Here is a 26,606-nt window from a genome sequence, read left to right on the forward strand (position 1 = left end):
CTGTGTCTTCGCTGGCTAATAGATGCCCAGTACTAAATTATGCACGCGCGCGCACACGCCCCCCCCCCCAACAGCAGCAACCCAAATGAACTTTGTAGTCGCTTTTAATTCTATTTTTTTAATGTTATACTGGGTTGAAGCATCCATTTTCTTAATGCAGTTCCTCCTTCTTCAGTATATACACAGAATGCAGCAGCAAGTTAAAAGATCATTAAAACAAATTAAATCTGCCCACAATTAAAGAAACCATACAGCGCAAGTTTATACATATATACTCAGAAGTAGGCCCCATTGAGATCAATGTGGCTTAGTCCCAAGTATTCATGCGCCCTTGCAAGATGGAAGCCTCCAAACATGGAGGCTTTCATGTATCCAGTGCCCTGCCAGGCTGAAGCCAGGGAGCGTGACAGAGGCGATCTTCTCTTCCTTGTCCTCCAATCAGTGGGGTTTTTGCTACATGGGCTTCTTTCCCCTTCTAGCAATGCCACTTCAGACTGGGAGGGAAGGAAGCTGGAAAAGGCTCAGGATAGTTCATATCCTGGCCTCTCTCTTCCCCTCCTCGCCCCTCCTACCAGAATGCCCCCTTTTCTCCCTCTCTGAGGTTGATTTTTCCAACCTTGGAAGCCAGCTGGTGCAGTTCTGTCCATGTGGTCTACGAGGGACCAAGGAGGGAGACTGGATCTCCGACTCCCTCTTCCAAGGTGGGAGCACTGTCTCCGAGCTTGGAGGGTGGAATCCCTACTATCCTGTTGCCCTTCAGACAATGTCTAGGGGCCATAGGATTGCTCCCTTAATTGTTGAATTGTATGTGTTTTAGTTGATGGATCATTTGATTAAATTTGCATATGAATGAAAACAATAACTCCCTCTATGTCTGGTGTTCAGGCATGAGTGCCATCGTTTATGTAGCAAAAACATCACCACCCACACAGGAAGGAGATATCAGTAAGCTTGGGGGAACCCCAAGGTTTAGAGAACTCACCTCCCCCAAAGAACATTTTAGGAGAAAAGCCTAAACCGGGGAAATCCAAAACAGCCCAATGAAATCTGAACATGCTCAGTGGCCATGGAATGCTAACTGATCAATATGGGGGGGGGGGCAGCATTGGAGTAGAGCAGGAATGGGGAATGTGTGGCCCTCCAGATGTTATTGACTACATAGCCATTGGCTATGCTGGCAAGGAGTGGTGGAAGTTGCAGTCCAACCACATCGGGAGGGTCACACATTCCCCATCCCTGTAATGGAATATCTTGGAAAAGGATATGGCTGGCTGGCGCCCTGAACAGGAGCACACCATACTGCCACATTTTGTTTCAGGTCTCCTTGTAGTACTGAAGCAAGAAGCATGCTTGGTTTTTATATAGAGTGTGTGCGTGTGTGTGTGAGTCATAGAAGAGGCAGCATCTCAGAAGAGGCATTCCTTCATATGAGATGGAGGAATGCCTCTCTTAAGATGGTGCCTACCATCTGCCTTTTTATTTTTACTTGTTTTGAAAATTACACACACACACACACACGAATACATGCAGAATACACACGAATACACGCAGAATACACATACATACACACACATGTACACATACACAAATCTCTCTGATCGATCATAGAACCTTTTTAGTATTTTTAATCAATAATTTTAATTGAGTAAACCCTGTGGCCAGATGCAGTTGGACTGCAGCTGCCCTCTCATTCCTGACCATCAGGTGGGGTTGTTGGAGATTGTGTCTACATTGGAAGGGCAGGCTATAAATCTCATGAAACAAAGAAATCCTAGCTAGGGAACCAGTGTGGTGTGGTGGTTTTAGAGTGGCTTTCCTGTATGCCTAAATCAGTGGTGTTAAACCTCAGGCCTGGGGACCAAATCCAGATCGCCTGGGGTCCCAATCCAGCCTCCAGTTTCCCCAGTTACACCCCCTTCCCCACATCACCAGGTGGTTCCTCCCCCCGCCCCCCTGACCCCAGACTGCCAATTGTTTGGTGGTTTCCTGGTTTGGCAAAATGTCTTCCACATTCTGAAAGGTTGAAATGCCTCTCTGAAGGCCTAGTTTCTGACAGTAAGAGTTTTATGGTAAAATATGCTGGTATTTTGGGTGATTTGACTCTGCCCCCTTTGCTTTTGGTGCCACTGGGAAGGCATCCCCAAGAGCTTATCGGAAATTGAACTTAGCCCTCTGTCTGAAAGAGATTCGACATCCCAGGGCTAAATATTTATTTATTTATTTATTTATTTAAAACATTTGTAGCCCGCCCTGTATCATTAATAGGGCGGCATACAGATAAAATAAATTTAAAAGGTATAAAACAATAAATAATTTAAACAGCTAAAAAAAAATTAAACCATTAAGCAAGCTAATACCAATTTAAAAATTTAAAACAATAAAACAGTTAAAACAATGTGCAACTTTAGGGAATTCCATTAGCCCTCAAAGGCTTTGGTGAAAAGCCATGTTTTTACTTGGCACTGAAACAAAACCAGCGTCTGTGCCAATCGGGCCTCCAAAGGGAGGGCATTCCACAAGGGGGGGCCACAGCAGAGAAGGCCCTCTCCCACGTCCCACCATAGTGTATGTCTTACACTGGTGAGATGCAGAGGAGGGCCCCTCCAACGGATTTCAGTCCTCGGGCAGACCTGTATAGGGAGAAGCACTCCCTCAAATATTGAGGCCTAAATATTTGTTTATAAATATTTATAAACAAATATTAAATATTAATATTAAATTAACTAAATATTTGGCCTGGCATGCTATGGTCCATGGGGTCATGAAGAGTTGGACACGACTGAACGACTGAACAACAACAACAAAATATTTGTTGGCCTAAAACTAAAAAAAAAACTTGGTTAAAGTGCCTATCTCCACAGAGTCTTGTTGGCCTGTCTAGTGCAAGGGCAGGCAAAATCGTAGACCATTCAATGATCAGCAAAGATTTCAGACTCCCAATATTTTAATAACAGCAGCAACAAAATGCCCCACCCCCTGAATTAAGCTGCACAAATAAAGAAAGCTTGGAGTATCCAGGGGTGGATTTTTATATAGAAAATGTGAGCTCCTTTCAGTTCAGGTGCACAAAACTAATTCCTGGGCTCAGAATTCTTTAATTCTAAGTGTGTGTCTTTGGCACCAGGATCCGGTTGGTGGATTATAAATGAAAAGAAAGTAAATCCCACAAGCCTGAAGTCTGCCCACTCCCGGTCTAGGAAACCCGCTACTCTATGGCTGATGACAGTGATGCTCTTAAGTCATTTTAGATAGTGGACTTAACGGTCTTAGGGCAGAGGAGTCAGCAACTGGCAGCCCTGGGGCTCATTTCAAAAGTCCTCTGCAAATGATCAGTTCAGTTTTCTGGGCAGGGCTGGCCATACCATTAGGCAAAGTGAGGCAGTTGCCTCAGGCGGCAAATGCTGGCAGGAGGCAGCAAGGTGATGGAGGGGAGAATTGTGTGCCTCGTGGCCTTCCCTACGCCCCCTAAGCTAGCATGCTGCCTTCAGGTGTGGCGGAGGACACTGTCCCACCCATCAGTGTTGAGCAAAGATGTTCAGTCTTGAAGAAAGGCTTTTGCACATGGAATGGGCGGGCGGTGCCATTTTGATCATTGCCTCAGGCAGCAAAATATCCTAGGCCAGCCTTGTTTCCGGAAAGAGCACTCTGGTCCTTCCCCAGTAGCCTGCTGGGTGGAGAGGGAGAAGTAATGAATGAGAGAGAGGGGGAGAGAGAGAGAGAGAGGAGGGGGTGGCAGAAACACACAGAGAGAAAATGTGGTGACAGAAAGAGAAAATTGGTTGGTCTTTGGGCCTTGATCCTGCCTACCACAGGCTTTGCCCCCCATCAGATTACTCCTATGCAGAACAAATGTTCCCCAGCTGAGATTTTAGATGGCTATGTGTATTACCCCACCTGGGGCCCCAATCCATTCCTATGGGGTTCCCAAGATCCTCCACACCCCCTTCCTCTGACCCCATCCCCTTTCCTCCAACGTTTGGTGGTTTCCCAGCTTCTGTGCTTCCCTTCTCCCTTTGGCTTCATCTGCAGAGGAAAGGGAACAGCTGATTTTATCTAGAGAATATCGAGGTTTGGCTATCAGAGCTGGCCCAGGTTGGAAGCCCCAGAGTAAACAGAGGTGGGCTAGGTGGACAAAATAGTCTGACTGACATCGGACAGCTCCTGGTGTGTTTTCGCATCAAGCAGCAGCTTCAAGCCGTTAAAGCAAGGAAAAAATTAATTCCAGTTATTACAAGGGAACAAAGACAGAGTTAGACCTTAACTTAGGCCCATTTCCTAACCTTTGTAGAGACAACAATCTCTGAAACAGATATGCCATTACGGAATCCACAGCAAAGGGCTGCAGATGTTTCCTGTCCAGGATTATTTTGGCCTTCCATTCTTTTGTCCAACAGCTATCTTGTTCAGGAAAAGAAAAAAGGATGGGATGGAGTACTGAGCTGAAGGAAAAATCTGAGAGTTTTTATTCCTGGTAGGTGTCTGCATTCCAGGTGGAACAATACGTTTTTGTTTACAGAAATGTTTGGTTGCTGGAAGGATATATTTAAACCAGGAGTACTGAAACTCTTTCAGTCTGAAAGTTGAATTCTGTAAGCTCTTGGAGGGAAGCTCTTGGGGGGGGGGCTGCATTCCAGTGGTGGGCGGAGCCACAAGCAAATGTGGGCAGGGCCAACCCCCCTCAATTCCAACTTCTACTCAGAAGCAAGCTACATTGCGATGCATAATACTCTGTACTCGAGGACAACTGCTATAACTACTATGCATGTCTACTCAGGAACAGGGCCGGCGCCAAGGGTAGGCATGGTTGGGCAGCTGCCAAGGGCCCACACCCCAGCAGGGGCCCACTGACAAGCGCCCACTGGAGTTGCTCGTCCTCCTCACCACTTCCTTTTCTCCTGCCCCTCGCTCTGGCCCAGACAATGGTGGTGAGGAGGAGCAGTAGATGATGCCTCAACCTCCTTGCTCCCTGGCTCTCTGCCTGCCAAGGAAGCGATAGCAATGAGGAGAGAGGAGGGGCAAGAGAAGCTGACGACAATGGCGGCAGGAAGATAAACTCCCTGAGGGAGGGGGCATATTGAGGGTGCCTTGCCCAAGGGCCCTCCAAAACCTGCAGCCGGCACAGTCCCTGGCCTTCCCATGTTGAGCTGGAACACAAGTAGAAGCTGCCAAAGGCCCTGATCGCATTATCAGGAAGCCTAATAAAGCAGGATTCCTGCTCTCACCGAGACCTCTACATCCCAGTGCAACATCTTTCAGGCATGCAAAGGGGAGCCCAATTTCATACATGTCTACGCAAGAGTAACATCCAGTGCAACAGCTTTCAGGCATGCAAAGACCAGCTCAATGCTAAAGTTTAAAGAGTATTTCAAATTCAAATGCCTTTAAATCGATGTTATCTCTGATCACTGATGGGGTTTCTTTGTACCGCGCTGAAGAAAAGATGCACTTCTTGGGAAATCCCAGCTCTTATCTCAGTGGGTTTCCTGCACAGAGCTGGAGAGAGACCAGGCAGGGCCTGCGGAAGAAGCTTGCAGGCTGGAACTGGCTCGCAAGATGGAGGTTCCCCATCCCTGGTTTATAGGAACAAGATGCACTAATGGAAGCTGGTGGCTCCAATGTCAGTGGGCAGTGAATCCGCTATGGGTTTCAGTCAGAACTCTAAAGGACTTATCCAAGGTGCTGAAGCTATTTTGAGGGTAGCTCCCGTAGAGTTCTGACTGGCCTCCGCTGGGATGCACATCAGTTTGCTGTTCTAGGTAATGCCCAGCACATGCACCAAGGAAGTAGGGAATCACACCATTCAATCATAAACTTTATTGCCTGAACATTCAGCAGCAAGTTACGTATCAACATGCCAAATCCAATACTATCCTATCTTATTTGTTTCCTAAAATCCCCTAATTCCATGGCATTCACATGATCTAAATTTGAACTTTTGCAAATAAATATAAACGGGGGTGGGGAAGGATTAGGTCGAGGAGTTCTTTTTCATCACGTTTTTTCAGCTTTATCGGAAACTCTCCTATGCTTTCTCCCCGTTGTGGGTTCTCATGTGTGCCATAAGGTTTGAGCTCGAACCAAAACTTTTCCCACAGTCCACGCACAAATACGGCCTTTCCCCCGTGTGAATTCTCTGGTGGCCAATGAGGTGTGATTTCTGACTGAAGCTTTTCCCGCAGTCGGAACACTGAAAGGGCCTCACGCCTGTATGGGTGCGCTCATGAGTATTGAGGTTGGAGCTCACACTGAAGCCTTTGCCACAGTGCGAGCAGACGTATGGCTTTTCTCCAGTGTGGGTTCGCTGGTGGCTAGTCAAGTGCTGCTTCTGACTAAAACTTTTCCCACAGTCCGGACATTTGTAGGGTTTGTGTCCTGTGTGAATTCTCTCGTGTGCAATAAGGTCTGAGTTCATACAGAAGCATTTCCCACACACAGAGCACTTAAAGAGCTTCTCTCCTGTGTGGATTCTCTGGTGCCTATAGAGATGGGACCTCCCACTGAACGTTTTCTCACAATCCGAGCATTTATACAGTTTCTCACTGGCATGGATTCTCTGATGTCCGTTAAGATGTGAGCTCCTACTGAACATTTTCCCACACTCGAGACATTGATGTGGTTTCTCTCCTGCGTGGACGCTCTGGTGAGTGATAAGCTGTGAGCTCTGGCAGAAACTTTTCCCACAATCTGAGCATTTGTAAGGTTTCTTTGTGTGGGATCTCTCGTGCCTAATCAGGTCTGACCGGGTGCCGAAACTTTTCCCGCACCACACACATTTGAACGGCTTTTCCCCCACGTGACTTCTCAGGTGACTGGCGAAAGAGGAGGTGTGGCGGAAAGATTTTCCACATTCCGAACATTTGTAAGGTTTCTCCCCTGCATGGGTTCTTAAATGCTTAGCGAAGTCCAAGCTCGCACCAAAACTTTCACCGCAGTGCAAACAGGAATACAGCTTCTCTCCCACATGCGTCCTTTCATGCGCTACAAAGCTGGATCTCGATGTGAAAATTTCTGCACACACCAAACATTTGTGCAGCTTCTCTCCTGTGTGGATTCTCTGGTGAGAAATAAGGCCCATAGTCTGACTGATGGTCTTCTCATCCACAGCACCAGGATTTTGCCCATTGCTCTTAAAGATCCTTTCACCTTCTGTTTCACTGAAGTCCTTGTTGCCTCCCAAGGGAGGAACAGATGTACCCTCTTGGCTTTCTGGAAGGCTTTGCTGTTCTGTTTCAGGCTGATGTACAGAAATTCCTTCATTCTCCCGATACCAAGAAATTCTTCCTGTGGACAACCCCTGGGGTCCCACTTCATCCAGAGCTTCCAGGTATGGTTTCTCCTCCTCCTCATTGCCATGAGTCCATTCAGCACCTGCTGGAAGTAAACAGGCAAACCAAACATTACAGCAATATCCCAAGATGAAGTGCAAACATAAAAATGCTAACACAAGGAACCTACGGGTAAAATCCAATGTAAGTCTGACTTAGATTAGATTCATTGAAAGGAAGGGGATTTAAATTAGTCATGACTAACTGAAATCCCATTCTTTTTAATAGGTCTACTCTAAGTAGGACTTCTGTTGGATTTTACCCTATGTGTTTCGCTTAAGGCTGGAGACAGACTAGAGCAAATGTTGGGTTTTTCCAAAACTGGGGAATCAGCTATTTGTTTATTATCCTTAGATTTCCCCCCTTTTTTCCACTGTGGCACTCAAGGTGGCTACATGCGGTTCCCAGGTGGTTTCCCCTCCAAGCACTGACCAGACCCAGACCTGCTTAGCTTCAGCAAGGGCATGTGCCTTCAGACCATGTCTTGGGAACTATTGGGTTAATTCACCCGTGGGGGCCACACGCCAGCCGCCATTTTGCATATGGACTGTTTTAGGCTTGTGGGTGGCTTGTTAGCCATGACAACAACACACCCTCGCCGGCCCCTGGAGCGGCTTGCATATGCAAAATGGCAGCCTGCGCACAAGTGTTTAGACCCACAGTGGCTTGGTGTGACATGCAAATGAGCCCACTGTGTTTCTTTCTCCTAGCGTCCTTTAGTGCAGGAGTCAGAACCTTGGGTCCTGTCAGGGTTGGAACTGAGCCCATAGAGCTCCAAAGCAGCTCTGATTCTGAGGAAGAGCTACAACCCGTGGGAGAGGAGCCTGCTCGTCTCTCAGAGGCGCAGCTGCAGGGAGAGGCCCCCCCTGCTCGCATTCCTGAGAGAGATAGTGACCCTGGCAGCGAAAGAGCGGGAGAGCGGTTGTTGCTAGACGCAAGGCGCCGGTGCAGAGAGAGGCGCGAGGTGGAGGGCGCCCAGAGGAGGCGCTCAGCCCGCTTGGTGCTATGGCAACGGCTGCGCGCCGATACCACATGGGTAAGGGGGGAGCCTCCCCTCCTAGCCCATAAATTTCAGGGCTTTTCCGCCCTTCTCCTTCAAACTGGGACCAACTGCGTACATGGAGCTTAGGTTACTCTGCTAAGATATCCATTGCAGTTCCTTGCTTAGTCACTGGCAATTAGCATCTGCAAGAGTCATTAAGCTGTAAAGGAATAAAGCCTTGGAAAGAATCCCTTTTGTCTGCGTCTTGTTTTGGCTACTGGTGGGATCCTTAAGTGGCAGCAAGGGCACTCCTGACAGGTCCGTGGTTTCCCAGAGAGCCAGGTCCGTGGTTTCCCAGAGAGCCACGTCCCCTGGCAACTGATGGTTTAGTTTTTTCCTGGCTTTCGTATGCCCCCCCCCCCCTTCTTAAAGCTTCAATTGGCTCTTTAGCTTTAAGTTACAATATACTTGTGTTTGGGCATTTTTTGTTGTGAGTTGGTCGGTTTGGTAGTTAGTTCCTCTTTGCATTCAGGCCCACCCATCATCGGGATGCGGGTCCTGAGAGCTCCTCAGAAATTGAATTTGGTTCCCCGGGCTGCAAGAAGTTCCAACACCCCTGCCGTGGTGCAACCTGAAACTTGACTTGCGTAGCACCTTGGAGAGACTGATTCAAGGCTCTGGTTTTTACCTAAATTCAAGGCGCTGGTTTTTACCTAAGTAGAGTCGGAAACAGCTGCAATTAGGGTAAACTCAGGGCTTTATGGCTCTATTTAGGTAAAAAACAGCGCTTTACATCCGCAAGCGGCGCCCACTACGCCATTTGCAGCTGTATTTCTCCAAGGAATACAGTAATGGCGGCTGCCATTGCTGTGTCGCCGGCGCCGCAGAGCTAGAGTGCCGTTCTGCGGGGAATCCTCCGTGATATAAGTGGAGCCGTTCCGCCATGGATTCCGGAGGCTGGATTCCAAAGAATCCAGCCCCATTTGAGTCCACGGCGGAATTCTCCGACATCCCTAAAGCAAACCCAAGAGGAACCAAGAACAACAGGACTGGCTAGCTGCAGAGGTGAAGGTGAAATTGAGGGCACGGGTGACAGAGAGTGCAACATGGCCCCTGCCTGGGAGACTTCATAGCACTGAGCAGATCACAGCACTCTCAGTAATGAGAAAAAGATCCATCCCGATCCGAGAACCAAGGAGGGAGCCTGTCAGAATTTGCCTGCCTGACTGGTGACTGACTGATGAGGCCTTGTTGGGTGATGTGGAGGGAGGCGTAGGGGGAGAAGCCCAAAAGGTCTTCCAGCCAAGCCTGGGCACAGCATCATGGCTTGACCAGGGGGCAGAAGAGGGAAGTCTCCCCCGTGGCTCAGGAAAGGCCCACAGCGGCAGCGCCTGGAGCTCCTGCTGGAAAAACAGTGAAGATCACTGGGTCTGTGACGTTCCCATTTTTGTAATATAAATGAAGCAGAGTGCTCACTCCTAGGCCCAAACAACAAGAAGGAACAAGGCCTACGCTGAGCTAAATAGGAGAACGAAAGTAAGCACAGGCTAAAGGGGTGGAGTTGAAACTCCAGCCCATAATAGCTGGAGACAATATTTAATTCTATAGTTTCCAATTACTACAGGGTCCCTGCCTGTCGAGCAAGCAAGCAAATGATGAGGAAGAGGAGGAGCGAGTGCGAAGGTAGGCTTGTGGAGGGAGGGACCCCTGGAGGGTGCTTTGCCCTAGCCCCCCACCCCGCCCCGCCCCCAACCTGGAACTGACAGTGCTGTGAATGTCCTTCTCAACCTTACATGTGTATGCATTATCACCCAGGGAGTAGCCATGATAGTTAAATAAAACCTGCATATACAGGAGGAGTATACCTCTAAAAACCAGTTACTGGGATGTTGCTTTCGTGCTTAACTTGTGGGCTTCCTGGAAACATGACGACTGTGGCAGTATGCTCAAGAGGGTATATGGGCAAAACCAGTTTCAGAAGCCAGGCATGTGGTGCACCTGGAAGGAGGGTGTCAGGAGTGGCACACTGTGGTGAATTTTATTTTTATTGCATTTATATCCCGCCTTTTTTCCTCCAAGGAACCCAAGGCGGCTCGCATGGTCCCCTCCTCTCCATTTTATCCTCACAACAACAACCTTGTGAGGTAGGTTGGGCTGAGAGTCTGTGACTGGCCCAAAGTCACCCAGTGAGCTTCCATGGCTAGGGGGGACTAGAACCTGGATCTCTGGCCTCCCAGTCCAACACTCTAGCTGCTATGCCACACTAGCTGTCACACTGGATTGTGTGGACAGACCTGTTGGGAGCGGGTGGATGGATCAATGACCCAATTTCCTATTAGAGTGGTTACCCCCTCAGTACATTTGCAAGGGCGTACACAGACATAATATTAAAACAGGAGTCACAGTCCATTTTTCTCCTTATGGGACAAGATCAGCCTCCTGCCACCTTCGCAGTGCAAACATGTGCGCACGGCAACAAATCGAACACTGGTTCAGAGGCTAGCTATGCCTCTCCCTCCACATTTCCAGTGGGGAATGTTTGCCTTTATTTAGTGAAAGCCCCATTTGTATGTCCGTTCATTTCAAAAACATTCATCGGTCGCATTGTTCTCTTTAAAAATGTCATATTTGTACATAGTTATTTAAATAAAAGTGCTTTTTAAAGTACATTAAGAAACTTCTTTATTTAATAAATACGTAAGATGGCAAAACTGGCCTGGGGATGGAGAAGGGAAGGGGGGTTCGGGACGTCACAGGCACCTGCTAATCAGCGCTGTGTGTAGCCTGCTTCTGCCTTAAACCACAGAACCGCTCCTTCCGAAGCTTGAGCACTGGAGGGAAAATGGCTCATTTGATCACCAGTGCACATCCAGAGCTGCCCTGCTGTACAAACACACAACACATCTCTGTGCCCCCAAAGTCAATACAAATGTGAACCCTCACCCACAGTGCAGGCGTCTCCAGCATCCTCCTCCTGCTTGGGCTCTCTGTAAATCTGCTTTAGTTCGATATCCAACGGAGCCCATTCTGCTTCAGGGAGATTCAGGGATCCCGGATGGATTAGCACCTGAAAACAGCCGGGAGGATCCAAATCAGGGCATGGGGGAGACGTATGTTGGTATGCAGGATCTGAGGCTCTCTGAGTGGCTCCTCCGAGGGAGGTTCGGACGATGGCAACAAGGGACAGGGCCTTCTCGGTGGTGGCCCCTTGACTGGGAAATGCTCTCCCCAGTGAGACCTGCCTGGCGTCAACATTGTCAGCTTTTCACTGCCAGGTTAAGACTTTACTCCTGGACATTGGATGGCATATGATGGGGCATTTTAATGTTAGGGGTTTTTTGTTATCACATCCTGGTAGTCTTGTTAATTGTTTTTAACTGTTCCAAATGTTTTTAAATGTTGGTACATTAAAGGTTTTATATTAAGTTTTATCATGTTATTTATTCATTATTTATTCATTTTATTTGTGACATTTACATACCGCTAAATATAATAAACTCCCTAAGCAGTTCACATATAAATATTAAAATCACATTTAAAATACAATATTAAAAACACAGCATTAAAAACAATTCCAATTACAATAAAAGCAACGCAAGGAGCAGTAAGATGGAGCGGCAGGATTAATTTAATTGCAGCCCAGGGAAAGCCTGGGTGAACAAGTGTGTTTTTCAGGAGGTGTTTGAAAGATGCCACAGTTTGTGCAGTTTGGGAGTTTCTGCCTCCCAAACTGAACAAGGGAGGGCTTTCCAAAGGGTGGGTGCCGCTACTGAGAAGGCCCTCCATTGGGCGTTCCATGGCAATATCCCATTAGTTTCAGAATAACCAGCAAGACCTCCTCTGATGATCTCAAAGGTCACCTGGGTATATATAAGGGAGGGCGGTCTGCTAGGTATGAACCACCCAGAGATCTTTGGCTGTTGGGCAATATTGAAAGAATGAATGAATGAATGGTCAGTAGGTAGGGAGAGCAGCTCAACGCATTCTTGCCTCATGACCTAACCCATAATCAGATCACAGCATCCCCCAAACAGCCAAGTTTTGGCCAGATGCTGGAAGGCAGAGAGCGACTGAACCAAGTAAGGCTCATGAGAAAGGCCGTAGCTCAGAGGTGGAACACCTGCTGCACCAGCTTTACATACCGAAGGTCCCAGGTTCAATCCCTAGCAAATTCCACCTTTGTCTGACGGAGTTTGCTAGCACAAGATGTAGTGATGGCCACCAACTTGGATGGCTTTAAACGGGAATTAGACAAAATCATGAAGGATAAGCTATCAATGGCTACCAGTACTGATGGCTACATCTTACCCCTCGTCTCAGAGGCAGTATGCCTACGTACACCAGTTGCTGGGGAACATGGGCGGGAGGGTGCTGTTGCACTCCTGTCCTGCTTGTGGGTGTCCCGTGGGCAGCTGATTGGCCACTGAGTGAAAAGAATGCTGGACTAGATGGACCCTTGATCTGATCCAGCACAGCTCTTCTTATGCTCTTAAATAAAGAATAGCTACTAGTCCTCATGGCTATATGCTACTCTGGTATCAGAGGCAGTATTCCTATGTACACCAGTTGCTGGGGAACATGGGTGAGAGGGTGCTGTTGCACTCCTGTCCTGCTTGTGGGTGTCCCATGGGCAGCTGGTTGGCCACTGTGTGAACAGGACACTGGACTAGATGGACCTTTGTTTGGATCCAGCAGGGCTCTATGTACATCCTTAATCCTGGAGAATTGCTGTCCCACAACACTGACCTGGATGGATCTGGGATCTTCCGTAAAGCACTGATCTGAGCTACAGTCCATCGCTTGTTAAGATCATCAACACAGAACAAAAGAAGAGCAGTGCTGGATACTCAAGTTGGTAAGTGGTTCACATTAAGAATATTTATTTATTTATTAAATTTATTAATCGCCCATCTGGCTGGTCACCCAGCCACTCCGGGCGATGTACAGAGTGTATAATAGAACAGTTTAAAGCAATAAAATTCTACAGTAACAACATCATGTTTCTAAAATACCCTAACCCACCCCAAATGCCTGCCTGAACAACCACGTTTTTAATGCACGACGGAAGCTCATTAAAGAGGGGGCATGGCAGAGTTCCCTAGGGAGGGAGTTCCACAGAGTGGGGACCACCACAGAAAAGGCCCTCTCCCTCGTCCCCACCAGTCTAGCTGTCCTGGCTGATGGGACAGAGAGAAGGCCATCTGAGGCTGATCTTGTTGAGCAGCCTGTCTGGTGCTGCTGGAGGCGCTCCTTAAGATAGGCTGGGCCGGAACCATATAGGGTTTTAAAGGTCAAAACCAACACCTTGAATTTGGCCCGGAAAACAACTGGTAACCAGTGCAACTCCTTCAGCACTGGAGTGATGTGATCTCGCTGGCGGCTGCCTTTAATCAGGCGAGCCGCCGCGTTCTGTACCAGCTGCAGCTTCCGAACCGTCTTCAAGGGTAACCCCACGTAGAGTGCATTACAGTAGTCTAAACGAGAGGAGACCAGGGCATGTACTACCGATGGGAGCAGATGGTCGGGAAGGAAGGGGTGCAGCTGCCGTATCAGATGGAGTTGGTACGGTGCTGTCTGGCTCACAGCTGACACCTGAGCTTCCATGGACAGCTGGGAGTCCAAAATGACCCCCAGGCTGTGGACCTGGTCTTTCAAGGGTAGCTGTACCCCATTCAACACCAGGTCAACATCCCCCAGCCTCCTCTTGTCTCCCACCAAAAGTACCTCGGTCTTGTCAGGGTTCAGCTTCAGCTTATTCCTCCCCATCCAGCCACTCACCGTTTCCAGACATTTGGACAGGGATTCTACAGCCAAGCTTGGGGAAGATTTGAGTGAGAGGCAGAGCTGCGTGTCATCCACGTATTGATGACACCGCACCCCAAACCTCCTGATGATAGCCCCAGCGGCTCCATATAGATGTTAAATAGCATCAGGGAGAGGATGGAACCCAAGTGAGCGGCCACGGGTCCGAAACCTCCTCTCCCAGTGCTACCCTCTGGTATCTGCCAGAGAGGAAGGACCAGAACCACCGCAATACGGTGTCTCCAATGCCCAACCCCTCCAGGCGGTCCAGGAGGATACCGTGGTCAACGGTATGAAAAGCCGCTGGAGGTCGAGGAGGACAAGGAAGGAGCATTCACCCTTGTCCAGAGCCCTGGATACAATACAAGAGAAAAGTATTTTTTTTAAATAAGACAGGCAAGCCGCCTGTCGTAACAGGATCCCTCACGTGTCAGGGAAGGCATGTGTGAACAAGTGCATTTTCAAGACCTGCCGCCATTTCTGATTCTCGAACCACATGTAGCAGGGCTTCAGGTGGGTTTCTTTCCCAGACCGACCCGGAGATGCCAGGGATCAGATCTGGGCCCTGGGCAGGGGCTTTATCACAGAGCTAAGGTTCCTTCTCACTCCCTACCCCCAGCAAAGGCGACTGGTTCTCCTCACCTGTTTTTCTGGTCTCTCCTGGGCCTCTTGCTGCCTCAGCCAGAATTCCTCGGCGACAGCCACAGCTTGGGAGCAAGTCTCTGGCTCCCCGTTCCTCACCCAGGCCTGCATCTCTGGAGGCAAGATGGCCAAGAACTGCTCCAGGATCACCAGCTCCAGCATCTGCTCCTTGGTGTTCCTCTCCGGTTGCAACCACTGCCGGCAGAGCTCCCAGAGGCACAGGCTGGCCTTCCTTGGATTCTTGGCCTCCTCGTAGTGGAACCCCCGGAAACGTTGCCGTCGGGCTTCCGTCTCAAGGGCAAGCTCGTGAAAGACCTCTTCCTTCACTGGCTCATATTCTCCGAGGTGGCCGAGGCTCTTATAGGCTTGTGGGGCTACTCCGTCCACATGTGGACCAATATATGTTGGTTGGGCATTTCCATTGAGGCCCGGTAGGTCCACCATTGCTTGCTTCCTTCTGGGCCACCGGCTGGTGGCAGCCAGCCCCTCAATGGGAGCACCCACATCGTCCCACAGAGCTCGTGGATAGCTGAATCCTGCGTCAGGAACGCACACCACCTTCAAGAGCTCCTGAGAACCCCAGCAGTGGGACAGCCCCTCATCCGGTTCCTGTTTCACCCGACACGGCATCCCCCCGGATTGGAACTGGACAGCCTGTGAGGGTGGCTCCCTCTGCTCGGCGGCCATTGTGTCCTGCCGACAAATCGAGAACAGGGCCATGAAGAAAAACAACAACATTCCCAATGCTGAAACAGGGTGATCTTAAACTTTGAATCCAACCATTGTGACATGTTCAGATTTTAAAATTTAGTTATAGGGGCTACATAAAAAACAAGTAAATAATGCAACAGAAGCATAGGAAGCTGCCTTATACTGAGTCAGAGTGTGGGTCTATCTAGCCGAGGGGTCCCCAGTTGTTGCCATGGCACCCGAGGGGACCTCCAGTGGTGCCCGTGAAGCTCTCTTCTCTGTGCCCCCATCAAAAATTCATTTTTTTAAAGTGTGAAAAATGTTAGGGCACCAGGTTCTTCTTCCTGTGCCTGAACATGCCGCTGATCAGCTGTTTGGCCAGCAAGAAGAGAAAGAAAAAGTTGCTTCCTCGCCCTGCTCAATTTTCTTCTGCCCACACAGACCTTTCTCCTTCGCTTTCTCTCTCCCCACACAGCTTCAAACCTAGCTCTTGTTGTGCCCCCACCCATTTTGCCTTGTTATTTCCCACTCCCTCCCACCCTCTATCCTCACTATTTCTCTGCTTCCACCTCTTAACCTCACTGTTTCTCTTTGTTCCCTGTCCCTAGCCTTTTTCTCTCCCTTCCTAGCCCCTAGCCTTGCCCCTTCTCTCCCACTCACCCCCTTTATCTTGCTGTTTCTCTGCACTCCCAGCCTCTAGCCTGCAAAGGGGAACTAACATCTTGTGGTACCCAATTCCATAGTTTAACTTTGCACTGTGTGAAGAAGCCCTTCCATGCTGCTGTCCTGAATCTTCCACCCATCAGCTTCATGGGGTGACCCCTTTGGGTTCTGGGATCATGAAAGTGGGAGAGAGAGAGACAGGGAGAGAGAACAAACTTCTCTCTATCTACTTTCTCCACATCATGCATCATTTTATAAACCTTTCTCGTTTCACTCCTTAGATGCTTCCCCCTCAGCCCCGTTAACTAAAAAGACCCACGTTGCAGATCAGATACTGTATTTGTAACCTCCTTTTCAACTTTAAAAAAGAAAGGTTTCCAAAACCATAACTATTTAAAAACAAATGCAAAATACAATCAGAAGTGAAAAGCCCACTGACCTTCCTGCCACAGCAGCATAAAGGAGCAGGAAAACAAAACAGCTGATAAAATGATTTCAGCATAACAGCAAAAATAGCCGTGTTAGTCTTTTGCAGCAAAAACAGCAGAGAACCTGGTGGCACCTTAAAGACTAACACATTTATTATGGCATAAGTTTTTGTATACTATGGCCACTTCATCAGATGCGGGGAATATTAGGAGAGTTTCAGGTTTTGTATAAAAAATCTGGAATTCTCCATAATGCTCCACGCATCTGATGAAGTGGCACATGAAATAAATGTGTTAGTCTTTAATGGACCACCAGACTCTGCTGTTTGTGCAGATCAAATGAGTAATTTCAAATGGCCAGAGAGCTGGATAAAACCATGGATTAAAGCGTCAGATGAGCCAGCAGACGGGGGATAAAATGAAGATGTGCCAATTATTTAAATTTATTTATTTATTGCATTTATATCCTGCCTTTTTTCCTCCAAGGAACTCAAGGCGGCGTACATAATCCTCCTCCATTTTATCCTCACAACAACAGCCCTGTGAGGTAGTTTGGGCTGAGAATCTGTGACTGGCCCAAAGCCACCCAGTGAGCTTCTATGGCCGAATGCGGACTAGAACCTGGATCTCCCAACTCCCAGCACTCTAGCCACTTCACCACACTGGCTCTCATAAATGAATGTGGCTCTCATAAATGAATGAATGAATGAATGAAGTGCAGGCCCATCAAAAGGTCTTCAATCAGCCCTTGAAACTTCTGGGTCTCTGGATCCTGCCCACACCTCTTTCCAGGACCTCCAAGCTGCAATTCTATTGCTTTCCAGGGAGTAAGCCCCACGCTGAATACAGGAGGACTTACTTCTGAACAAACACTTACAGGAATTCCAGAGGGCATACTGTGTTAGTTTGTTGTAGCAAAAACAACGAAGAGTCTTGTGGCACCTGAAAGACTAACACATTTGTTTTGGCATGAGCTCTTGTGGACCCTGTCTTCATCATCAGATGCATATACACATGAGCGGGAGATGGAAATTTTCAGAGGGAATTTCAAAAACACATACCAAGGTGAAATTACACAATTCATTAAGTACAATTCATCAAGACATTCAACTCTGTTTCCTGTGGCTTGAATAAGGACAAAGGTTTTGTTTGTTTGTTAATCCTACTGCATATGTTGACCGGCTCACCATTGCAATGATCTCTGCGTTGTCATCCAACCAAGGTTTGTGAATGGCCTCTGTTAAGGTAATCATCATTTTGTGCATTTCAATTCCTTCTGACAACACAGCTTACATCTCCACTCCCCTGTGTAAATATCTGACAATTTGAGGTTAACACCTCATGCATCTGAGGAAGTGGACAGCATCCATGAAAGCTTGTACCGGAATAAATGTGTCATTCTTCAAGATGCCACAAGACTCTTCGTTGTTTTTGCTGCCACAAAGTCACCCGGCTACCCCTCTAGAAAACATATAAGGATGTGCCGCTAGCTTTCCAAATCTGGGAAATGAAAATCAGTCAAGAAATCCATAAAGCACCATATAGCTACCTCTCAGCAATGCAAGGCGGTAGCTCTGCTCCACTTCATGGTATCTCCACAAGCCACATTTTGCAATTCTTAAGGCAATATTTGCAAAAAGGAACCCCCCCCCTCCACCCCCAAGAGGGCTGGTCAGGAAGTTACAGCCTGTTATATATCCATAGCTCCCCCCCCCACTCAAATTTCTGGGCTTCTCTAGGAATCCAGGCTCTGATGTTTAACCCTTACATTCCTGTTGGAAATCATGAACTGGAGCCACAAGCTAACCAAACAGGAGTTCTTTTTCTCCCTTTTTTTCTTCATGGCAGGCTTTCCGTGCATTTCACAGCTGCCTGGGAGTGAGGTTGCCAGCTTGCGCCCTGCTCCTGCACATTTAACAACTGCATGGCAGTAAGGTCACCAACTTACTCAACATCCCCCCGCTCCTGCGCATTTAACAACTGCATGGCAACAAGGTTGCCAACTTACTCAACATCCCCCTTCTCTTGGGCATTTAACAACCGCTCACTGGCACCATTTTAGCCAGGGAGCTGTTCATCTCCATGCTATGAAAAGGGTCACTCACTGATTTCTGCAGATTAAACGCATATTAAAGGCACAAGAGCAGGCCAGCCCAGTTTCCCTGTGGATTGGCAACCCTAAGTGACATGCAGAAACATCTCACAGTGTCACATTTCTAAATGTTATATTTTCTTTTTTTGGCACCACCCCTGTTCTGTCCTTAATTTTGCCTTTGGGAGTTGTTAAAATGACAGTGCCCCTTCATGGATCACTGCCTTGTTGTGGCGAAGGGGCTTGCGTAACTCAGTGGAGCCATAAGCTATGCCTTGCAGGGCCACCCAAGACAGACAGGTCATGGCAGAGAGTTCTGACAAAATGTGGTCCACTGGAGAAGGAAATGGCAACCCACTCCAGTATTCTTGCCAAGAAAACCCCATGGAACGTATCACAAGGCTAAAATATATGACGCCAGAAGATGAGCCCCTCAGGTCGGAAGGTGTCCAATATACTACTGGGGAAGAGCAGAGGGAATTTCCAAGTAGCACCAGAAAGAGTGAAGCAGCTGGGCCAAAGCTGAAAGGACACTCAGCTGTGGATGTGTCTGGTGGTGAAAAGAAAGTCCGATGCTATAAAGAACAATATTGTTTAGGAACCTGGAATGTAAGATCAATGACTCAAGGTAAGCTGGAGGTGGTCAAACATGAGATGGCAAGATTGAACATCGACATCTTGGGAATCAGCGAACTAAAATGGACAAGCATGGGCGAATTTAATTCAGGTGACCATCATATCTACTACTGTGGGCAAGAATCCCTTAGAAGAAATGGAGTAGCACTCATAGTCAACAAAAGGGTGGGAAAAGCAGTACTGGGGTACAATCTCAAAAACGATAGAATGATCTCGGTATGAATCCAAGGCAACCCATTCAACATCACAGTAATTCAAGTCTGTGCCCCAACCACTGATGCTGAAGAAGCTGAGGTTGATTGGTTCTATGAAGACCTACAACACCTTCTAGAACTAACACCAAAAAAAGATGTCCTCTTCATCATAGGGGATTGGAATGCTCAAGTAGGAAGTCAAGAAATCACCGGGATAACAGGCAAGCATGGCCTTGGTGTACAAAATGAAGCAGGACAAAGGCTAATAGAGTTTTGCCAAGAGAACACGCTGATCATAGCAAACACTCTCTTCCAACAGCACAAGAGGCGACTCTACACATGGACATCACCAGATGGTCAATATCGAAATCAGATTGATTATGTCCTTTGCAGCCAAAGATGGAGAAGCTCTATACAGTCAGTAAAAACAAGTCCTGGAGCTGACTGTGGCTCAGATCATGAGCTGCTTCTTGAACAATTTTGGCTTAAACTGAAGAATGTAGGGAAAACCGCTAAACCATTCAGGTATGACCTAAATCATATCCCTTACGAATATACAGTGGAGGTGAGGAATAGATTTCAGGGATTAGACCTGACAGACAGAGTGCCTGAGGAACTATGGACGGAGGTCCGTAACATTGTTCAGGAGGCAGCAACGAAATCCATCCCAAAGAAAAAGAAATGCAAGAAAGTAACATGGCTGTCTGATGAGGCTTTACAAGTCGCTGAGGAAAGAGGGGAAGTGAAAAGCAAGGGAGAAAGGGGAAGATATACCCAACTGAATGCAGAGTTCCAGAGAATAGCAAGGAGAGACAAGAAGGCCTTCTTAAATGAACAATGCAAAGAAATCGAGGAAAACAATAGAATGGGAAACACTACAGATTTCTTCAAGAAAATCAGAGATCTCAAGGGAACGTTTTGTGCAAAGACGGGCATGATAAAGGACAAAGAAGGCAGGGACCTCACAGAAGCAGATGAGATTAAGAAGAGGTGGAAAGAATACACAGAAGAACTATACCGGACAGATCTTAATGTCCTCGATAGCCATGATAGTGCGGTCACTGAACTTGAGCCGGACATCCTCAAGAGTGAAGTCAAGTGGGCCTTAGGAAGCATTACTAACAACAAAGCTAGCGGAGATGACAGTATTCCAGCTGAGCTATTTAAGATCCTAAAAGATGATGCTGTTAAAGTGCTGCACTCAATATGCCAACAAATTTGGAACACTCAACAATGACCACAAGACTGGAAAAGGTCAGTTTACATTCCAATTCCAAAGAAGGGTAAAGCCAAAGAGTGTTCAAACTACCGTACAATTGTGCTCATTTCACATGCCAGCAAGGTGATGCTCAAAATCCTACAAGCTAGGCTTCAGCAGTATGTGAACTGAGAACTACCAGAAGTACAAGCTGGGTTTCGAAGAGGCAGAGGAACTAGAGATCAAATCGCCAACATTCGCTGGATGATGGAGAAAGCAAGAGAATTCCAGAAAAACGTCTATTTCTGCTTCATTGACTACGCCAAATCCTTTGATTGTGTGGATCACAACAAACTCTGGCAAATTCTTAAAGAGATGGGAGTACCACACCACCTTACCTGTCTCCTGAGAAACCTGTATGAGGGTCAAGAAGCAACAGTAAGAACCAGACATGGAACAACCGAGTGGTTCAAAATTGGGAAAGGAGTACGACAAGGCTGCATATTGTCGCCCTGCTTATTTAACTTATATGCAGAGTACATCATGAGAAACGTCGGGTTGGATGAATCACAGGTCGGAATTAAGATTGCCGGGAGAATTATCAACAACCTCACATATGCAGATGATAGCACCCTAATGGCAGAAAGCGAAGAGGATCTAAAGAGCCTCTTGTTGAGGGTGAAAGAGGAGAGTGCAAAAGCTGGTTTGAAACTCAACATTAAAAAAACTAAGATCATGGCATCTGGCCCCATCACTTCCTGGCATATAGAAGGGGAAGAAATGGAAGCAGTGACAGATTTTACTTTCTTGGGCTCCAAGATCACCGCAGACGGTGACTGCAGCCATGAAATTAAAAGACGCTTGCTCCTGGGGAGGAAAGCTATGGCAAACCTAGACAGCATAGTAAGAAGCAGAGACATCACCTTGCTGACAATGGTCCGTATAATCAAAGCTATGGTTTTCCCAGTAGCAATGTATGGCTGTGAGAGCTGGACTATAAGGAAGGCTGAGCGCCGAAGAATCGATGCTTTTGAACTGAGGTGGTGGAGAAGACTCTTGCGAGTCCCCTGGACTGCAAGGAGGTCAGATCAGTCCATCCTAAAGGAAATCAACCCTAAGTGCTCATTGGAAGGACAGATCCTGAAGCTGAAGCTCCAATATTTTGGCCACCTAATGCGAAGAGAAAACTCCCTGGAAAAGACCCTGATGCTGGGAAAGATTAAAGGCAAAAGGAGAAGGGGACGGCAGAGGATGAGATGGCTAGATAGCATCACCAATGCAATGAATATGGACTTGAGCATACTCCGGGAGAGAGCACAGGACAGGAGGGTCTGGCGTGCTATGGTCCATGGGGTCACAAAGAGTCGGACACGACTGAACAACAACAACAACAGCAGCAATGACAGTGAGGTGCTAGGATAGTTCTTTGTAGGGCTCAGCCTCCATTCTCAGAGCTTTTCCCAATCTGGCATGATCCAGATGTGTCAGACTACAACTCCAATCTGCCCTAGCCACCATGGCCGGCCTTGCTGGCTCTGGATGATGGGAGCTGTAGTCCAACATATCTCGAACATGCCAGATTGGGGAAAGTTCTTTCTCAGAATGAGGACTGGATACATTTTGTCTCAAATCAATTGGTCAGATTATTTAATTAAGGCACAATCCTATTTTTATTTTATTAATTTCTATACCGCCCAATAGCTGAAGCTCTCTGGGCAGTTCACAAAAATTAAAACCAAAAAGTACAGGATAAAACAATATAAAATATAAAATAATTGAAACCACAATATAACAGTACAACCAGAATAAAACCTAGCAGCAATGCAGAGATTTAAAATACAGATTTAAAACACCAAAGCTAAAAGACTAGGAAGCTAAAATGCCTGGGAGAATTAAAAGGTCTTCACCTGGCGCCAGAAGGAATACAAAGTAGGTGCCAGGCGAACTTCACTAGGGAGCTCATTCCACAACCAAGGGGCCACAGCAGAAAAGGTCCTCCTCCTGGTAGCCACCCGCCTCACTTCCTTTGGTGGGGGCTCCCGGAGAAGGACCACTGAGGATGATCGTAGGGTCCAGGCAGGCACATATGGGATGAGGTGATTCTTCAGATAACCTGCCCCTGAGCTGTTAAGGGCTTTGAATATTAATACCAGCGCCTTGAATCCAGCCTGGAAATAGACTGGCAGCCAGTGCAGCTGGAAAAATATGGGTGTAATGTGATCTCATTGGCCAGTCCCTGTTAACAATCTTGCTGCCCTATTTTGGAGCAGCTGAAGTTTCCAGACCGTTTTCGAAGGCAGCCCCACATATAACTAATTGCAGTAATCCAGACGAGAAGTTATCAGAGCATGGATAACTGTAGCTAGGCTATCTCTGCCTTTTATCAGCCTAAACTGATAAAAAGTGCTCCATGCCACTGAGTTCATCTGTGCCTCAAGTGACATTTCTGGGTCCAAGAGCCCCCCCAAACTACAAACGTGATCCTTTAGGGGGAGTGCAACTCCCTCCAGAACAGGTTGAATATCGCCTAGCCAGGCAGATGAACCACCCACTAACAGTACCTCCGTCTTGTCTGGATTGAGTTTCAGTTTATTGGCCCTCATCCAGTCCATTACCGTGCTCAGACACTGATTCAGAACAGCCACTGCCTCACCTGGGTTTGATGAGAAAGAGAGGTAGAGCTGGATGTCATCCGCATATTGATGGCACCTCAGCCCCACCTCTGGATAACCTCCCCCAGCTGTTTCATGTAGATGTTGGACAGCATGGGGGATAAAATAGAGCCCTGTGAGACCCCATGGCACAATTGCCATGGCACAGAGCAATACTCCCCCAGCATCACCTTCTGGAGTCGGCCATCCAAGTAGGAGCGGAACCACTGCAGCGCAGTGCCTCCAACTCCCAACCCAGACAACCTGTCCAGAAGGATACCACGACTGATGGTATCGAAAGCCACTGAGAGGTCCAGGAGAATCAACAGCGTTGCACTCCCCGTCCCTCTCCCAGCAGAGGTCATTCCACAGGGCGACCAAGGCAGTTTCCGCTCCAAAACCAGGCCTGAAGCCCGATTGAAATGGATCTAGATAATCCGTTTCATTCAAGAGTGGAAGTTGGCCACCAGCCTATCACTGTTAACATCCTACAGGTCCAGGCTAGGCTTTTTCAGGAGTGGCCTGATTACCGCCTCTTTTAAAGAGGCCGGCATCACTCCCTCTCAAGGAGGAATTTACAACCTCCGGGGCCCAGCCAGACATCCCCTCTTTGTTTGATGTGATAAGCCATGAAGGGCAAGGGTCAAGAACACAAGTGGTCAATCGGACTTGGCCAAGCACCTTGTCTGCCTCCTCAGGCCTCAATAACTGAAACTCATCCAATAAATCTGGACCAGACAGTGCTCTGAATGCCTCTACCAATGGAACTGCATTAATCATGGTGTCCAATTCATGACGAATCTGAGCGACTTTATCTTCAAAGTGCTGTGCAAACTCGTCCCGGCATGCTACCGAGGGTTGCACAGTCTCTCTCCCTGGCCCAGAATGTAGCAGGCCGCGAACCACTCGGAAAAGCTCCGCTGGACGTCACTGAGAAGATGCAATGCTGGTGGAAAAGAACTGCCTCTTTGCCACCCTCACCACCACAGAGTAGACTCGATAACGAGCTCTAACCTGTATTCGGTCAGACTCGGCACGCATTTTCCTCCACCTGCATTCTAGCCATCTCCCCTCTTGCCTCATTGCCCTCAGCTCAGGTGTATACCAAGGAGCTGGCCGGACTCTGCTCAGAGGGAGAGGGCGCTTGGGCGAGATCGTGTCAACCACCAAGTCATCTCTGCATTCCACAGAGCGACCTGGCCTTCAGCAGGAGCACCAGCCATACCAGCAGGAGAATCCCCCAGAGCCCTCTGGAATCCATCAGCCTCCAGGGTCAGACCATTTTAATAGGCCCCCCACCCTTGCAGAGGGGAAAGGCTGCTGAGAGTCTAAACCTCAGCAGGAAGTGACCCAACCATGACAAGGGGACAGATGTTAATTCCCCCACTTTCAGATCACCATCCTCCTGCCCAGTCGAGAAAACCAGATCAAGCGTGTGTCCTTTTACATGCGTTGGGCTGATGACATGTTGGGACAGCCCCATGGTTGTCATGGCGGCCATGAAGTCCTGAGCTGCCCCTGATACAGAGGCCTCGGCATGGAAGTTGAGATCCCCCAGGACCATCATCCTAGCGGTCCTCAGCACCAAGCTCGAGACCACCTCTGTCAGCTCAGGCCAGAGTCTGATGGGCAGCGGGTGGGCGGTACACCAGTAGAATCCCTATTCTCTCCCTGGTAACCCAGACAAGGTACAAACACTCAAGCTCTGCACTCAAATGAGCAGGAAGCCTGGAGAGGGAGATCAAATTCCTATAGACCACGGCAACCCCCCTCCCTGACCCTCGAGTCGGTGTTCGTGCTGCACTGAATACCCAGGAGGGCACAGCTGGGAGAGAGTGACCCCTCCCAGTTCCCCCACCCTGGTCTCAGTAATACATACCAGGTCAGCCCCTCATCTGCAATCAAATCATGGATAAGGGAGATTTTATTTTGGACCGACCTGGCGTTCAGCAGCAGCACCATCAGACCCGAGGGCAAGCTGGTAAGGCTGCCAGGAACCATCTGGTTGGGGGAAGAACCAGAAGAGGAGATAGCCGTAAGGTATCTAGACCCTCTTTTCCTCAGCTGGCCTGTTAATCCCCAACGCCCCTACCCGTGACCACAGTTATGGCGACACCCAACCCAACCCCCTGAGTTACTCAGTGGACTTCCCAGGCACATATTAAAAATGGTTTAAATATATAAAACAATATAAAAGAGAGAGCGACAACTGAGAAGGAGCAAGATCTGCATTTGCCCCTTCCTTCTTGTTCTTTGAAGCTGCTGCCCTGTGCTGCTGCTATTTGCTGCTAGTAGCTGGTGGCTGGTATCTCTGGAGAGGCAGCAGGCGGGTCTTCATGTGCACCTCACTTAGCGTTGCACTTTGCACGACGTAGAGGCCTCTGGCAGTCCCCGCTCTTAAGTACCTGTGGAGTAGAGGAGGGGCTGGTCAGATGATGTAGTAGCCAGTGGGAGAGGACTCAGCAGACAGGCTGTGATGAACAGGACCCACCCCAAACACACTCCAACGCCATGGCTGGCTGGGGCATGGTGGGAGTTCAAAGAATCATAGGGTTGGAAGGGGCCTACAAGACCATCGAGTCCAACCCCCTGCTCAATGCAGGAATCCAAGTCAGAGCATCCCCTACAGATGGCTGTCCAGCCTCATCTTGAATGCCTCCAGTGTGGGAGAGCCCACCACCTCCCCAGGTTGTTGGTTCCGTTGTCGTATTGCTCTAACAGTCGGGACGTTTTTCCTGATGTTCACCTGGAATCTGGCTCCCTGTAGCTTGAGCCCATTATTCCGTGTCCTGCACTCTGGGATGATCAAGAAGAGATCCTGGCTTTCCTCTGTGTGACAACCTGTCAAGTACTCGAAGAGTGCTGTCATATCTCCCCTCAGTCTTCTCTTCTCAAGGCTAAACATGCCCACTTCTTCCAGTCTCTCTTCATAGGGCTTTGTTTCCAGTCCCCTGATCATCTGAACTCTCCTCTGAACCCTCTCCAGCTTGTCTGCATCCTTCTTAAAGTGTGGTGCCCAGAACTGGACACAGTACTCCAGGTGAGGCCTGACCAGTGCTGAGTAGAGGGGATCTAGTATTTCCCGGGATTTGGAAGCTGTGCTTCTATTAATGCAGCCCAAAAGAGCATTTGCCTTTTTTGCAGCCACATCACATTGTTGGCTCATATTCAGCTTGTGGTCTACAACAATTCCAAGACCCTTCTCGCTTGTAGTGTTGTTGAGCCTTTTTTCTGTCTAAACATGCACAGGATTGTGCCTTTCATAACTCTGAGTCAACTAAAAAGGTGCCTTCCTGATGAATC

At 48.2% G+C, this 26,606-nt stretch overlaps 1 protein-coding gene across 2 annotated transcripts; it reads right to left on the minus strand.

Annotated features, from left to right (window-relative positions):
• Window positions 1–5,794: 5,794 nt before the first annotated feature.
• Window positions 5,795–18,247, minus strand: LOC146356091 (uncharacterized). Of its 2 annotated transcripts, none has more exons than XM_084831487.1 (4): window positions 18,082–18,247; window positions 14,752–15,444; window positions 11,251–11,374; window positions 5,795–7,368 (listed from the first exon to the last, which is right to left on the minus strand). In XM_084831487.1, exons 2-4 carry the CDS (start codon window positions 15,436–15,438, stop codon window positions 6,023–6,025), a joined length of 2,157 nt encoding a protein of 718 aa, XP_084687613.1. In that variant the 5' UTR covers window positions 15,439–15,444; window positions 18,082–18,247; the 3' UTR covers window positions 5,795–6,022. The 2 variants fall into 2 exon arrangements, with proteins under 2 accessions (XP_084687613.1, XP_084687612.1); XM_084831486.1 differs by having other exon boundaries at window positions 5,796–7,371.
• Between the last annotated feature and the right edge of the window lie 8,359 nt (window positions 18,248–26,606).

Source organism: Heloderma suspectum, chromosome 2 (assembly GCF_057233095.1).
Source record: "Heloderma suspectum isolate Gila_16-S chromosome 2, 16-S_ref, whole genome shotgun sequence".
Taxonomy (NCBI): domain Eukaryota; kingdom Metazoa; phylum Chordata; class Lepidosauria; order Squamata; family Helodermatidae; genus Heloderma; species Heloderma suspectum.

Coding starts and splice junctions, on each gene's coding strand:
- LOC146356091 (XM_084831486.1), bottom strand. CDS start 15,438: ATGGCCGCCGAGCAGAGGGAGCCACCCTCACAGGCTGTCCAGTTCCAA. Junction 11,375..14,751: donor AGGAGAGACCAGAAAAACAG/GTGAGGAGAACC, acceptor GGCTGTTTTCAG/GTGCTAATCCATCCGGGATC. Junction 7,372..11,250: donor TGGAGACGCCTGCACTGTGG/GTGAGGGTTCAC, acceptor GTTTACTTCCAG/CAGGTGCTGAATGGACTCAT.